The sequence below is a fragment of the Vombatus ursinus genome, unplaced genomic scaffold (assembly GCF_900497805.2).
Source record: "Vombatus ursinus unplaced genomic scaffold, bare-nosed wombat genome assembly UNPS02014830.1, whole genome shotgun sequence".
Taxonomy (NCBI): Eukaryota; Metazoa; Chordata; class Mammalia; order Diprotodontia; family Vombatidae; genus Vombatus; species Vombatus ursinus.
Genome location: NW_020954608.1, coordinates 21,174,617 through 21,191,542, shown reverse-complemented (window position 1 = coordinate 21,191,542; position 16,926 = coordinate 21,174,617). Strand labels below are relative to the sequence as shown.

Below are 16,926 nucleotides of genomic sequence, written 5' to 3'. Positions count from 1 at the left end.
GAAAACAAAGATGAAGAAGTTACTCCCAACAAATCTGCCCTAGATTTTTTATATTCAAAGGAAATCCCTATTGGAGGTGACATGATTGGTAGGTGATAGAGGGCTGGATTATCAAAATATTTAGAAGAGGGATCATATCAAAGGCATAGAGAAAATGAATCAATCAGCACACTAATGAACAAACTATTAAATCCCTACTATATACTAGGCATTGGAGATCCAAAGTCTAAAGTGAAACAGTGCCTTCTCTCAAGGTGCCTAGATTCTAATTGGAGTGATAACATGCACACATATACATATATAGAACACATGTGCAAAGCAGATAACAATTTGATCTTAGGGTTAGGGAAGGACTTAACATCTGGAGGTATCAAAAGTGCCGTAATTGCTAGTCAAGTTAAGTCAAATAGGTAGAGTGGATGAGTAATAAACCCAGACAGAAAAGATAATAATTAGTATTATTGCTCATAGGAAGGAGGTTTCATATAGAAAGTGATATGTGAGCTGAGTCTTGAAGAAAACAAGGGAATTCTTAGAAACAAAAGGCCAAAAGAGGTTTCTTACATGTGGTGAGGTCCTTCAGAAGCTCCTGTATACTGATATTGTACTGATTGCATCAAGTCCCAATACAGTACCAATATTCCTAAATGAGATCTATAGTCACTCAAAAAAAACCAAACCCTTAATATAACCACCTTCATAGGAAAAATCAGGAAAATCTGAGGGAATGAAAACTATGTCTTGTCCATTCAATTGCATATCACAGTTTGGACAACACAGTCAATCAATAGTCATTATTAAGCACTTAATATGTGCTAAGCACTGGAGATGAGGGAAGGGGGGTCCGGATAAGGGTCATAGTCACTGACCTCAAAGGGCTCAGATTTTAATAGGGAAGATGACATTCATGTAACTATGAATACAAGATATATTCATGTAAATAGAAGGTAACATCAGAGAAAAGGCATTAGTAGCAAGAGGGACAAGGAATGTCCTCATGGAAACTCATGGAGCTCATCCATCATCTTAGACAGGCACTTTAATGAGACAATTAACGAGGCCAAAAATTGAACAAGAGGAGAAATTGCAGTTATTGCTCAAAAATGTCCAGCTTTTTGAAACAAAGGCTTCTCTATTTAACACTGATGTTCTTCTGGTAATAGTCTATGACTATGTCATTTCACTGTCCCTCTTTGAAGAATTATAGCTGAGTATAACATAAAGGAGAGCAGCTAGGTGACACAATGGATAGAGTGCCAGGCTTGGATTCAACAAGACTAATTTTCCTGAGTTCAAATCTGCCTCAGACAATTACTATCTGTGAGATCCTGGATAAGTCACTTAACCCTGTTTATCTCAGTTCCTTATCTGTAAAATGAACTGGAGAAAGAAATGGCAAACCACTCCAGTATCTTTGCCAAGAAAACAACAAATGAGGTCACAAAGAGTTGGACATGACCAAACCAAGTGAACAACAAATAACATAAACAGTGAGAGAGAGAGAGAGAGAGAGAGAGAGAAACGATGGATATGAATAAGCCACAGAATGTTCCAAATGTGGAATTGTGCAGAAGAGGTATAAAGCACAGGTGTCAAACATATTAGCTGCATGCCACAACATTCTGCACTGAGGCCTGAATCAGATTAAAATGTGATTGGGAAATATTTAACAAGATAAATAAAAATGCAAAAGAACACAAATAGTATTAATATGTAGTTTTCTAAGTCAATATACAGTGCACAGGAATCCTTATTTATCATTTAGTGGTAACCATTTCTGAGTTTGACACCATTGGTTTAAAGAATGTTACCAAGAAATGTATGACAAAAAAAGAATGGCTGAACATATATTAAGAAAATGGGACCACTCTGGGTCCAGTTGGTATCCCAGCATTGTCAATAGTATTAGAGTAAAATCCCTAAGATATTTTATAAAATGCTTATGAGGCCTTATGGGAGCATGTGGACAAGAGGTGCATAGGGTGGGTAGACATGGATCAGTTGGCATCTGCATTGATGATATATGAATATCCACATTAATGAAATTATGGATCTACTGCATTATTAGGAGAAACTAGAAGCAATAGAATAAATTGATGTCATTATCTTTAAAAAAAAAAAGTATTCCCTAAAGAAATCTGAAATGCAGTAGACCCATTTCACCACTTTAGGGAGTTCTGATTGGAAAAGTTCCTCTTCAGATGCATATCTAAATCTTGACAATTTACACTTTTAAGGAAGTACCTGAAGGTATTAAACAACTGGGATTAAGTGACCTACACATAGCCAGAGGATATATTTTAAAGACCAAATTTGAATGAACTTAAGTCTTCTGGACTCTTTGGCCAGTTCTTTATCCATTACATTATAATGACAGACTGACAGTCAGATAACATAGTCATGGATGCATATGTTTTTATGAATATATAAGCATGCATATATAGATGACAGATCTACATACATGTGCACACATATGTGTGTGTTCTATAAACAGTTATCTATTTCCACAGTAACTACAGTATACATTTGTTTTGGTTCACAGTGCTTTGGGCAGAAAACATGAGCAAATATTTGGAAATAATGACTGTATCCAGGAATAGTAATATCCTTTCGATATAAAACAGAGGTGGATACAGTCTATCCAATGCATTTGACATTAAAGGATATAATGTATATAATGTGTTAACATAAAAATTATTTTACATAAATCATAAAATATAAGGAAATAAGAAATAAACCTATTCTAAAAATTCATACATTTTCATGCATATAAATTAGATCATTGTGAGAATTTTCTGGATAATTTATATGTAGAACACAATGTCAAATAATTATTTTAAATTAACTTTAAAAAATCTATGCAATATGCCAATAAAAACCCATATTTCTATTAGAAATTTCCAAGTTGAAAAGAAATATGTATATACATGTATATGCCATACATATATAATGTATGCATAGTCAAATATACTTTGGTTTATACTTTTCAAAAAATGTTATCTTAAAGAGAGTAAATGATTCATAGCTTTATCATTGACTTTCTATTCTGTTTTGTAGGTATTGATTGAACTATCTAGTACTTCTCACCTTGACAACACCCCTCGATGGTATCCTCTCAAAGAACAAACAGAAAGTATCGACCATGGAAAGTCCCATTCTAGTCAGAGCAGCCAGCAATCTCCAAAACCATCTGTCATCAAAAGCAGAAGTCATGGAATCTTTCCTGATCCATCCAAGGGTAGGAAACCTTTCAAGTAGAATACATTTTTCATATATTTATGCATGTCCATTTATTGTTCTCTAAAATATGCATTTCTAATTATGCAACATTTTCAAGTGAGGCTATCATATTTTAATAGAATAGTTTCTGAGTATACATATATTATAATGGATTTAGTTTGATTAAGAGCCAAGTCCTTCTAGTTGACTAACCCACTCCATTTTTGAGGTTCATTGACATACAAAAGTGTTCCTGAAATAGTTAACACATCTATTAGAATTAAACCCATGTTTATGACAGTTGGCTAATTAATTAAAATAACGCTCTTGATACTCCACTATAGTTTCTTTTTCATCCACTTTGTTAATAGAAGAAATAAAAAATGAAGTTTAGTGTAACTAGGAACTAGGAAAATTAATTTATACCTACACATAAGTTTTGGTGGTAAATTATTGCCTAAAATGAGATTATTTGTAGATTCCAAATTATCATTCTACCCTCACCCCCATTAATATTCATTACATTACCTAGCCTCCTTCAGAGTTATATAAAAGTTGAATTTACCTTGAAAAATGATCTAATTTACCTCTGCTTTTTCTTAGAAAAGCATTCAGATCATAGATAAAATTAGCTATCAATCTACTCCCTAAAATTGTTCACTGAGTAATAGAAATCTCTACAATCTCCTTTGATGACATAACATTCTATGTTGATGTATCATAGTCTTTCACCACTCTAGGTGAAGGGCTTTATTCATAATGTCTAACTTAAACCTTCCTTCAACATTTTAATCCTGTTGCCTCCTATAGCCTCACTATAAATAGAGAGAGAATAGTTGCTTACTGGCAATAGTTACTTTTATCCACTTGGACACTGTTTTGAAGTGTGTTGTCTAAAGTTTAAACACTCAAACTGGCTGGAAATAAAGCCTGATGAAAAGAAAGGATTCTTAAAGCAAATATACTGTTGATGTTCAATCCTTTTCTCCCCAGATATGCAGGTACCTACAATTGAGAAATCCCATAGTAGTCCCGGGAGCTCAAAATCATCCTCTGAAGGCCATCTTCGCTCTCATGGTCCATCACGCAGCCAAAGCAAGACCAGTGTCACTCAGACCCACCTTGAAGATGCAGGGGCCGCCATTGCAGCCGCAGAAGCAGCTGTGCAACAGCTTCGCCTTCAACCAAGTAAAAGACGCAAATAAATTCCTCAGCATGGCAGCTTAATGTTTATCTGTTGCCTTTCTTTTCCTGCTGTCTCTTCCCGTTTGCTTTGTCATCTTGCTCCTCCAACTCCCTTCTCCCTGATCACTGTTTTCTGTCCTTTCATGTATGTTTAAAAACAATATAAGTACCTAACTCTACTCCTTCCTATTTAGTTTTTTTATTTTTATTTTAAATAGACGGCAGTAAAACTGGCTGTTTCTCCATCCTTTCCATCATCCATCCAACCTGATTAATGGTGTTTGATATTTATGAATGTGATGTTTTCACGGGGGAAAATGTGTGTCATTTTCATGTTCTTAAATATCTCCTATTTTAGAACGTGTTCATGAAACAACAGATGGCAGCTAGTGTTCTAGGTATTACTCTGGGTATCCACACAAGCCATGTAGAGCATATTATCGATGAGTTACTTCTAATATAATGAAAGAGTATGAGGCAGTGGGGAAAAAAATGCTGGATTTGAAGTCAAAGGTCTGGGTACAAAGCCCACCTTTAACATTGGCTGTGTGATCTTGGGCAGGTCACTTGGCTTCTACAGTAGCCTTGGGTTCTCAACTGTGAAATGAGGGTATTGGGTTAAGTGACCTCAGAAGTCCCTTCCAGCTCCAAAGCCTTTGATCTGCTGATCTGAAAACATGCAAAAAGAATATTCAGGAGACCAATGCAGTTAATAGATTTAGAAGGACTTCAAACTTAAACACAAAGGAATAAAGAAGCTTCTAATCAATACTGAATAACACTAGTGAGTCAACCTCAATTGTATAAATGTAAGATGTGATAGCTGTCTGTGTGCTATACTGTCCAGTCTTTCAAAAAGTTTAGGAACAGAAACCTTTATTTTGGTCTAATGATTTTATCAATCATTCTTATAATGAAAAATGGTAGGGCAGCATAGCCTTTTCATTATGGAGCACAAATAAATCTACTCTGTTGGATTTCATTTTCTATAACATAAAATGATAGTGTAGGGTGATTTTTGTTAGATTTGTTCTTTCCTTGAAATTCAAAATACCACTTGTTTAGCACAATAAATAGATTAAGGACTAATAGCCACTCATTCCCAACCACTGCACTCTATAATATAATTTGAATCTAAGCTAAATTGTTTAGGATAAGGCATCGAAAATATTGATGTAACAACCGACTAAGTGTGACATCATCATGTTTGTTGGTATACTGTGAGCTCCCAAAGGCATTATGCAGAAAGTGGGAAAAAGTGGTTATTTTACGTTTCCATCATTATTAAAGAAACAGCCAGTTTTAATCCCTTTTAGTGCTATGCATGTGTGTCTTTTTTGGCGTTTGAGCACACAACTTATTTAAAAAGAAGAAAAAAAAAATCCCACTTGTGTTTGCATGACTAACATTTAAGCTGGTTCCATCTGAGGATACATACTGTGGGTTTCCATTTCACTCACACTGCCACAGCAGCACATAAAAGCGGTCAGTCTAATCATACCAGGAAGCAGCACAGACACAGCATAGCAGGAGTCCTCCCAATTCAAAGAACTCAGTCTGACAATCTGCCTCCACCAGCCAATGACAACAAAGACCCAAGCCAGCTGGCTCTCAGGAAGGTGATGTCCGATGGACCAGTCAAGCCAGAAGGAGGTGAGCAGAAAGATGCTGCACACAACAAGAACCCCCTCTCCCCCACCTTAAAGTGCCCCACCTTTGTTGTGTAGAGATTTGGTTTTAAACATCTTTGCCCTCTTCCTAGTGTGCTATTGCAGGCCTAGCATATCAGGATCACATCACCATTATGTAAGTCCCAAGACCACTGTGCTGATATGTTGACAACAGTCATTTGTACTTTTCCACACATTGGGTCTTTTTGACTTTTGTTGGAAAAAAAAATAGGTCAACTTGTGTTCTTATTGCAGAATGAAATGCATGCAACTAACCTAATCTGTTCAAGCATGATTTGTTGCATTGTGACAAAGCTTGAATTGCTCACAACTACTAGCCTCCCCATTGGAACATAACTCGGTTATTCTTGCATACTATCTCAAGTGTTCTGCTTTTGGTTCAGTGGATTTCCAAGCTTCCTAGAGGAAAAAAAATTGTTAATGCACTCACTCACGTTTACATGGTGAAAGTTCTCTCTTGATACTACAAGCAGACATTTTCCACTCTTGTTTTGGTAGTTGTTAAGTGTATTATCAGATGTGTTGGGCATGTCATATCTAAGTGCCTGTGTAATAAATAAAGTATCTTTATTTCATTCCTAAACTACTGGATTCTGAGCCATTGTTATATATACTGTATGTAGCATGGTATGAATGTGTCAGTGTTGGAAGGGGGTGGGGTTGCCTTGGTTCGTTGCAATAGAATACTTAATGAGGCAAGTCCATTGCTAATTTAGAGTAGTAAAAGTAGAACAATACAGAAATTAGTTGTAGGGGACTGGGCAAAATTCCTGGTTGGAAAGCTCTCCAACCTAGAAGGAAAATGAATACAAAATAACCCAAGTAGATCTGGTAAAAAGAATGCATATCAATAATATGGTTTGAACTCCTTCAAGAAATGCCATTTTTTTTCTTTCTTCCACGTCTAGTATGCTTCATATGCTCTTCAGACTGATTCTTTAGTGGATAGTGAATACTTGTCACAAGCCCCTTGCTATAACTCTCCTCAGGTATCCTGGGCTTAGTAGGAAAATTGGAAGGACTCCTTATCCTCTCTTATCTCAGCAGATATCCTATTCCTAGGATAGAGTTTTATGGGTAGATAACAGTATTTCTCTTTGTAAATTATTTTCTAAGTTCATTCAAAGTTAAATGTAGGAAAAACTGTATTATTTTGATAGTGCTCCAGTATTGACCTTTATAATCAGATATAAGAAATGTGTATCCCAACATATCTAAGCCTCACATTCCCTATTTCTACCTTTCCCCACCTCTGAACCCCTGAAATTTTAAGTATACAACAACTAGTTCTACTACACAGCCATAATAAGTAATAATAATAGTAATATTAAATAATTCAGGATAGGCAAAGGGGAGATTTTCCTGTTTTTCCCAGATGATTAAGAAAGAAACAAGCAAGAAGCCAGGAATTTTTCAGGTGGTATACTTATGATACATATCATAAGAGACTGTCACCTCACCTCACTTTTCATTTTCCATTGTTACCATCACAGGGTAACCCTTCTCCTCCAAAGGATTTAGCAGTGCTTAATTTTAACAGTGTTTCCTAGTCTCATGATAAATTCATTGACTCCTCTGAGTCAAGACACACAATTCCAAAGAACAGTTTATGTATTGTTCCCTAAATTTACCCTCCATTTCAGATTGTTACAATTCCTTTTTGAATGTAGTAAATGGTGTCTGATAGAAGTTTTCCTAAAGTGGTGATAGAGACCATGAGCAATGTTCCTTGAGTTGTCTTCCTTTGAATAGCTTTCCAACAAGCCCACAAAAATTTAAATCTCCATTCAGCTGGATATTTGAGTATCTTTACATCATCTCTTTATTATCATCATCTTCAAGAACCCATGATCATTTTCAGGATATAACAGGGCATTGGAATCAGAATTTAGTGGAGGAATGTTGTTCTAAGATGCAATAACAACAAAGGGAAATATCTTTTTGCAAAACAGAGGCTGAGACACAAATACAAACTATGATCTTTGTATTTCCTGCTATTAAAAAGGAACCAATAAAATACTTATATCATTTCCCCCCCCAAAAATTAAAAAAAACCACATAGATAACACATACTTCTGGATTTCTTTATTAAAACATAGCATTTGTTTATGTAGAGATAAGATAACTGGTAAGAAATTTAAATACAAGAAAGATAAGCTGGTTATGGTTCATGAATAGCAGAGGCAGGATATTATTTATCATTTTTAGAGGGCTTGAACTCCAATCTTTGATTGCTTCTCAAATCAAAGGAAGCAAACAAAATTCTCAGCATTCAGTTCCTGCAACCCAAAATTCTGAAAATAAGCTATATAAGTAGAACTAATAGAGGGATGCAGCTGTAAAAATCTGACCTAATCACCCCGATTCCAGTCCCTGGATTTTAGGAGTAATTGCTTGGTCAGAAATCAATGGAGGAAATAGAATATCCCCATCTCTCTTACCAAACCCATTTCCACAGTTTGTATATTAAACAAGGAGCTGTGCCACTGTGGTGCACAGGTACCAGGAGTAGGATAATGCTTACCAAGGAGACAGGCAGCCATTTTCTTGTGTTTGCCAGAAACACAGTGCTTGCAGTGGATGGGCACATTAAGCCATACCATTCTATTACCTAAATTATTTTCTGATAGAATATTAGACAATCTTAAAAGCTATGTCAAACCTTTACAGTGACGAAGGTCTATGCTTGCACAAGAGCAAGGTTTGAAGTGGTGAAAACTTGAAAACAACCTATGCATAAGAGAAATATAGATCATAACCAAATTAAGCAAGCCTGCTTAATTCTGAAAGAATTGTGTGTTCTCTTTCTAAAGTTACAAGTTCAGAAACAGAGATAAAATTATGAAATAATGTAGCAGACAGTGGGCAGTCATTCATACCCACCCAACTTCCCTAGGAAACTAAAAATAGTACTCAGAACAGATTTGGGGGCCCAGAGTTGGGTAAGAGAATAAGGAAATAATATCCTTTTGCAAGTTCTCCCATTTATTGCCATCTCATAGAAGAAAGCTTGGGGATATACAGTTGCTTTCCCAAATTACTCCTGGATCTTCAGCTTTTCAAGAGCTGTCTGTGTTAGCAGAGGAGAAAGTGATGGCACCAGTGAAAAAACCCAGAGCTCCATGTCTCCTGAGCAATGAAGGGGTGATGACAACAGTTACGTAGAGCACAAGAAGTGATTCCAGGGCAAATTGTTTGGGAGGGAAGTGTACTTTGCAAATCTCAGAGTGAGTCAATCAATGTGAAGTTTGCTCTGTCATAATGTAATAAATGTTTGTGACAAAATTGAAAAGAAGCAGGCAGGGAAGAGGAGGGAAGTTTTCAAAAGGGTGAGAGAAATGTTAAAATTAAAAATGGAGGGAGGACAAACCTTCAGAAAAAATATACATGAACCAAACTGGTTAATTTCAGTACTCAAAACTTTTTCTGCCTATGTTTCTTGGCAAGTGCTTTTCTGTACTTACTGTGAAAATCAAAATGCTTTTCTAAATATTCATTATTTCTTTCTCTTTTCATTTAATAAATATCTACAATTTTTAGCTCTCTATTTTGTTGAGTCAGAGCTTAGCTCACTAGAAATGCTCCTACTTTTTGTATTAGTCACAAATTTCTGAATATTTGACATACTAATTAAAAAGAATTTGAAGTCTTTTCTTAGCAATGCTTTGGAAGGAAAAAAAATGACCAACAAACTGACAATTTATTGTTCTCTTTTTTTCTCCAAATAGTTGAAAAAACATTTGCTCATTTTTAATTTCTGTATTATTTGTCATCTACAGTCAAAATTCTCTTAGCTATTTATGTATGTATATTAACATTACAGTTTAACACTGGGGGGTGGAGGGATGTATGTATATGTATGATTACTACCAATAGATTGTGCTCTGTACTTCACCTATGAATGTCACTACTGAAAGAACGTCAATGGTGCAAGTGAAATATTTGCCATTGATCACAATGAATCTTCAGTGATTAATCAATACTCCCTTTCTTGGGTACTTTTGTAACTAAAGGCAAAAAGGTAAAATGGGACTTAGTGGTACATTACAGAACGATGGAGATCAGGACCATCTAATTCACATGGAGGTCAAACCTGTGACTTTGGCTTCACCAACACTATTCTTTAACCAACTGAGCTAACAAATATTGGGCTAAGAGTATATGGAAGGGGCAGTATATAAGTGTAGGTAATTGAAGAGAGTGGCTACCTCTACTATATTATAGGAGGAGCCCAGATGGGCCCATCCAACCAAACTATCTTCCCTAGTGGCCTGCCAATGTCATTGCAATTTCTATATTTATAGTAATTCCTTTAATTTAAGACATTCTCTAGGATCCTCCCTGCAAAAATAAAAATATTTAATTTTGGGAATAGTTTACTTGGTGGAAGGAAGGAAACTGATATTAATAGTCATTAAATACCATTAGAAATGTGATATGTATTCACCTTCAGAATAACTAATAGAGTTGGATCATTATAAGCAATACAGATTTGCTTCGATAAGAGGAGGGAATTGGGAAAAGTCTAGTTCCTGAGGAGGATGGGTAGAATGACTCGTTTCCAGAAATGAGAACAGGGAGAGAGAAAGGAAGATGTGCCAGACCTGCATATGAAAGTGCATAAATGTATACTAAGTTTTGACTGTAGCAAATAATGATTTTCTTATTTCAAAGCATCTGAATTATTTAGGACTCACAGTTTTCAACCAGATGTTTAACTTTGCATAAGTAGATTATGTATTGCCTATTGAGATATACAGTTTGGTAAGAAGATAACAGATTTAAATAGTGATGGGAGGTACGTTATGAGTAGGTTATAAAGCCAAATGGCTTATGAGGTGACATTTGATTTTGACAATTTTTTGTAATAATAACTTTTAAAACAAGAATGCATTCAATTATTTAAGGAGTTCAAAATCCTTACAGATTTTAAAATATGAGATCCCTTCAGAAATACTAAACTTGAACAAGGAAACTTTAAAGCTTGGGTAAATGAGGATGTGGAATTTATTTGGATTTAATTCATCCTTATGTCCATAAAGACTGCAATATTCAAAGATCTTCATGCTAATAAAAGTTATAATTATTGAATGAATTTAATTGATAGGGCCAAATAGAATAATGCAAATCTTGTTATCAACAAAACAAAACCAACAGGACACATACATTTTCTTGGGGAGAAGAGTTAAGATAAGCATTGGATCATGGACTCCAGATATGGGTACTGTTGTTTTTTTTCTTTTTTAAATCACATAATATGAACATTGGACTATGATTTTTTTTCCTTTTCATTCTGCTACATATTTGCTTCTTTAAAAACATAAATATTATTGATGTCTTTTGTTTTTACCTGTCATTTATGAATATCTTCTTGAAATTTGACCCTCCCTTGTAACAAAGAAAAACAGTTAAGCAAAAATAGCTGATGCAGCAATGCAAGGTATGCAACATTTCACTCCCATAGTCATTTTTCTGCCTTTCTAGCAAAATGAGGGAAGTATGTTTCATTATCTCTTCTTCTTGACCAAAATCAGTTATTGAAATTATTCAGAGCTTAACTTTCTTTTCATTTATATTATTTTCAACCTCTGCTTTTTGGCTGAGGTACTCAAAAAATACTACATAAATTCAAAGGCATGTTATTTTAGCTTTTAGAGAATAATTAGTAATTTCATTTGGGTGCCTCATGCAAAAAGAATGTGATGACCTAGAAATCTATAAACTATTTAATTCAAGTTCATATTTTTTTTAAAAAATTGCATACTTTAAATGACATGTGCAAAGTTTTTGTTGACTTCAAAGATTGATGATATATCTCCAAAATATAAATAACTCATTCTGCATTATTGCTTTGCTTTTCTTTCCTAACTATGCTGATAAGAATCATTCATTTATCTGGAAACTAACTGAACTTAATGAAAAAAAAAGCAAAAATGTTCCATGATTTGTTTTATTTGTAAAGTGTTCCCTCTTTTCATATAACAACCTCATGCTTTTACCAGATATACTTTAGTTGTTCATTAATACTTGTATTGTTTCCATTTATCCAAATTCTACCTAAATTAATTTGGGTGAGGGGTTTGTTTAGGTTTTTTATGTAATTGGGAAATGTATTAAATTGTGTCATTGAATGTAGAACCTATGGAGGAAACCTGTGTGTTGCTTTTCTTTGTTGGTTAGGTAAAAACTCATTATTACTTGGAAATGTCTAATTCCAGATTTCCAGCTCTCATTCTTAAGTAAAGCATTCAGTCTTTCTCCTTCAAGCATTTTCCATGTTCATTTTACATTTTTTTTTCATTTTTAAGTTTACTAAACTGCCTGAGGTGAGTAATGAAAGAAGTAATAAATATAAACTTAATGAAATTAATCCCTGCTCATTTTGTTCAGAGAGGAAAATAAATAAGGGGTGGAGAGGATAATCGGTTTAAAGGAATATAATACACTCTGTCATTCCTTTCCATTCTACCTTTCATGAATCTATTAGGGAACTTTGAAAGTAGATCTGTAAAAACCACACCTGACTGGATTGCAACAAAAATTCAGTGAGATTCATCATGGTTCATATATATTGCCATATCACCATGGATTCAAGCATCATCCCTCCCTTGATTGTGGTGTTAAGATTGTTGTAAAAATTAAATCAATTAAAATCTTATATTCTGGGTAAAATTCACCTTTACCAAGTGTGCCCATTCTGGGTGTAATTTGTGGACAATAGTATTTGTAGCCTAATGGTATGTAGATTGGTAGGCAAAGGCAGGATTAACTGGGAAGGAAAATCTTTCAAAATGTTCCAGGGTGAGTACAAATATATGAAAAACCAAATCATTCCTGCGTGTTTCATTTGTAAGAAGCAATAGTAGATATAGAGTTGACTTCTGAGTCAGAGAAACCTGGGTTTAACTCCAGCCCCTGACATATACTGACAGTGACCATGGGCTGAACTTTCCAAGGATCTAGGCAACTCTCCAAGACTACAGGCTAGAGATAAAAGTGCTGAATTGCATTGGTAGATGGAGTTTCCTTATCCAAGAGGTCCCTACACCAATGAAATCACAGGTCCCTTCCCTACTTCTAATCATTTGGAGAAACAATATGTTTGATTTGCAAGGATTAGCTGCAAGACAGCAAATATGATCATCTACATTATATAATTACAAAAACATTGAATAACATAATAGACTAAAATATACCATTTAGCCACTAGAATGCGCTAAAAGTAAGCCCAAAATGCATTTGAATAGAAGTTTTTTTAATTAAATGCACAATTTTATTTCAAGTTAAAATTCCCATTTCAGGTTTGACATTCTAGAGTTGAGGAAATTCTGGAGATGGAAAAGGGTGGGGGGAAAGCCTGAAGATTAGAAAAGGGGTAGACTTAGATCTACAAGACCATGAAAAGAACTCAGAATAAAACCTTACAGGTAAGACTCAAATCAGAATTCTTCATTTTAGGGGAGAAAGGATAAGGGTAAATATAACAATGGTCCTGAAATATGTGCAGGGTTACCAAGAACCCCAGAGAAGATGGTACTTTAGCTCCTCGACTCTGCTGAAGATAGAACAAGAGGAAGACCTAGGTTGTGTCTCAACACTGAAGGTTATACAGCTACATAGCATCACAACTAGTTATAAAATATAACCATCAATACTCTAGTTAAAATATATAAATCACACTCAATTATCTAGTTCATTATTTTTTCCTTGGAGGGTCACTAAATCAAATTGTTTTTTCTAGTGTCACTTAGAACTACATTGAGAAAGTATATGAAAACTCCTTCAATGCCAGGCTTGAAAAGTAAGATAAATTCACATTTGTTTAGAATGGTATGGGTAGCTCAAAGGTGGGTCAACTTTCTTTATTACTACTTTATAATGGAATATTGGAGACTGAAACTTACCTCTTCCTAACTGTCCTTTGTCAGGGGGAGAAATAGTTAGTACTTCAGGAAATATGTAGGAAGCAAATTCAGAAGTAATATATGCAAGGAAATATCTTCAAGAATTTTTCAAATGCTGTTTCTTTGTACTTACTGAGATGATTCTTTCCACCACTGGGATGAGTATCAAGACATGGTATTCCTGAAAAGCAGATCCCCAAAGGAACAAAGTAATGTGCAAATGCTTAAGAATATGTAAGCAAAGTAGCAAAAAATAACCAATATTTTGCTACCACTAAGGCAGAGGAGAAAAAAATATCAAAGGAACCTTTTTTTTGCATCTTCTTAAAACTGTCTAGACCACATGCAGACTGCTTCAGTTGCCTTTTATGACTGTAGAAAGAGCTTCATTATTCTCCTATTATTTCCCAGACCCATGATCATTCACTCTTTATCCCCATAACCATGAATGCTAGAAAATTGTATTTTTCCAAGATATATAAACATGAATTTTCTTTTCATTTTACATTCTCCATAGCTCCAGTATCTTTTGAATTTCATGTCCTGTTCTTCTCTATATGCCCAGATGTCAGTTTCTTGCTATTATGATTGAAATATCCTCAGGATATGCCAATCCTCATTAATTGAAATGATTTTAATTTTAAGGAACATAATTTGGACTCTTAAATTTATGCAGTTTGTGAATTTCATCAATTATTCTTATTTTAGCATTTTCATCAGAAAGATCATGTTGTCTATGAGATATTGTTCAGCTGTTTCAGTCATGTCCAAATCTTTGTGAACCCATTGGGGGTTTTCTTGGTAAAGATAGAGTGGTTTGTCATTTCCTTCTCCAGCTCATTTTACAGATGAGTAAACTGATGCAAATAGGGTGAAGTGACTTGCCCAGGATCACTCAGCTAGGGATTGACTGAGGCCAAATTTGAACTAGGGAAGATGAGGCTTCCTGAATCCAGGCCCAACACTCTATCCACTGCACTACCTAGCTATCTATGAGCATATATACCAAAATCTTAATGTTTTGTGAGGTGATTTTCTACTCTTTTGATTATTACATGAAATTTATATACCTAGGCTATGATGTTATCCTGCAAGGTTCTGAGTCACCACTTCTTAACATCAATAAGGTTGTGTATCTAAAGTGTAAATACATTTTAAAATCAGCCTAAATTAAACATAACTAATAATCATCAATACAAATAGACTCCCAATAACCTTTTCATTCTTGGTGGTTTGATGGTAGAAGGAAATTCCAAGTAGCTAGACCTAGAAGCCAGAAGAGAACCTATCATTGGGTGACAAGCCCATACTCTTCATTTACGGTAAATCAGAGCTTGGATTTTCTAGCTATTGTGTATAAGATGATAATTTGCATGCTACAATACAAGACCCTCTATTTTCCTCCTCTCTGTTTTTAACTGGTAAGTTGCCCATCAGGACTAACCTCTCTGTATTCAAATTTAAGAGGGGCAGTTTTTCAAAGTATCACTCATTGCTAAAGCAGTAATATTATTGGGACAGATATGGATAATTCATTCCAAATTCAAACATTTATGTATTATTTTCTGCCTACACTATTCCATTATTCCCCTTAGTTTGACTGGGCTGTTAGCAATTATCTGTCTTTGCAATAATGGAAGAGGAACAATTGAAAACCACCCATATTAATAAAAGTTTTACCTTATTCTGCCCATTTCCTCTTTAGTTTGCCTACATAACTATAAACTTAAATACTAAATGTTAACTAAGAGTATTTAGCATCATATCTGACCATAGTAATTAGCATTTAAAAATAATTATATGCATTGTACCCTTGCCCTAATTTTTTTCCTTTGTAGTAGAATTTTGGCTTTAAGTAGGTTAGTCTTAGATCTCATTCAAGAAGATTTAAGTACTGATATTTTGGAAACTGCTTATTGAAGGCAGAAGCATATTAAAGTCAGCCCCATGGCATGGGCCCCAAGGACAGATATTGTAACATGCAATTAAATTAAGTTTCTCTAAAATATAAATGACAGAATAATATAGTACTATGTTTTGAAATTATTTTAGTTTTACATATGTTTTTTTCTGATACAGGTAGCTTTACATTTGATCTTTTCTCATATCATTCCTATTTTCCAATACAACGACTATATATGTTATGCCAATAAATTACTTGTGGTCCCTTAAATTAGCAAGTTTGTAATGCTATCTATGAAGTAAAAATTTCTCAAGTAGATGAAATAGATGAATATTATGATACTGTTAGGTTAAAATATTAATATTGTTTCACATTTGTAGGAAAGATTTGAGCAACTCAATGGCAGCATAATGTAGTTTGGAAGCAGCAGGGGAAGGGAAGACACCAAATTGTTTCCTTCTCCTAACCCTGCATAGTGTACTTGAAGCATCCCACATTGATCTTCCTCATAAACACAAAAGTGTTCATTTTGTATATGTGAAGATGAAATATCTTTGAGAGCAAGGGATATTTTGTATTACAAAAAGAAAGACATTTTTTATAATCCAAAATTTGTAACTGTTTTGGTCCTCTGATATTTTAAAGAGATTAACATATACCTAAAATACATTAATATTTTGTTGCAAGAAGAAACTATTTAATGAAATTCCCACCAAGGACTGAAACTAAAAATATGTTCAATCCAGCTGAACATTTTCCTAATTTTTAAAAGTTTAGAACTAGTTATAATTTGGCTATGTGGAAACACAACTGGAATTATATTATTGCCCTGTACTTCATCTTTCCCTATTTTATTTTTTCTTGGTTTTGTACCTAAGCAATGAATTGAAGTATGTTTAAGGAAATAAAAATGTTTTGCCTTCCAAAGCAGTCAGTTTAACCTCATCTAAATAGCATTGCCCATGTAGTGTACTGGAAGATAGATAGATAGATAGATAGATAGATAGATAGATAGATAGATAGA

At 34.5% G+C, this 16,926-nt stretch overlaps 1 protein-coding gene across 1 annotated transcript in view; it reads left to right on the top strand.

Annotated features, from left to right (window-relative positions):
- Positions 1-16,926, top strand: part of PCLO (piccolo presynaptic cytomatrix protein) — a 539,133-nt gene that overhangs the window by 431,619 nt on the left and 90,588 nt on the right. The window contains exons 20-21 of the mRNA XM_027838890.1: positions 3,058-3,238; positions 4,213-4,407. Of these exons, the coding sequence (XP_027694691.1) occupies positions 3,058-3,238; positions 4,213-4,407 (376 nt within the window). The remainder of the gene's footprint in view (positions 1-3,057; positions 3,239-4,212; positions 4,408-16,926) is intronic.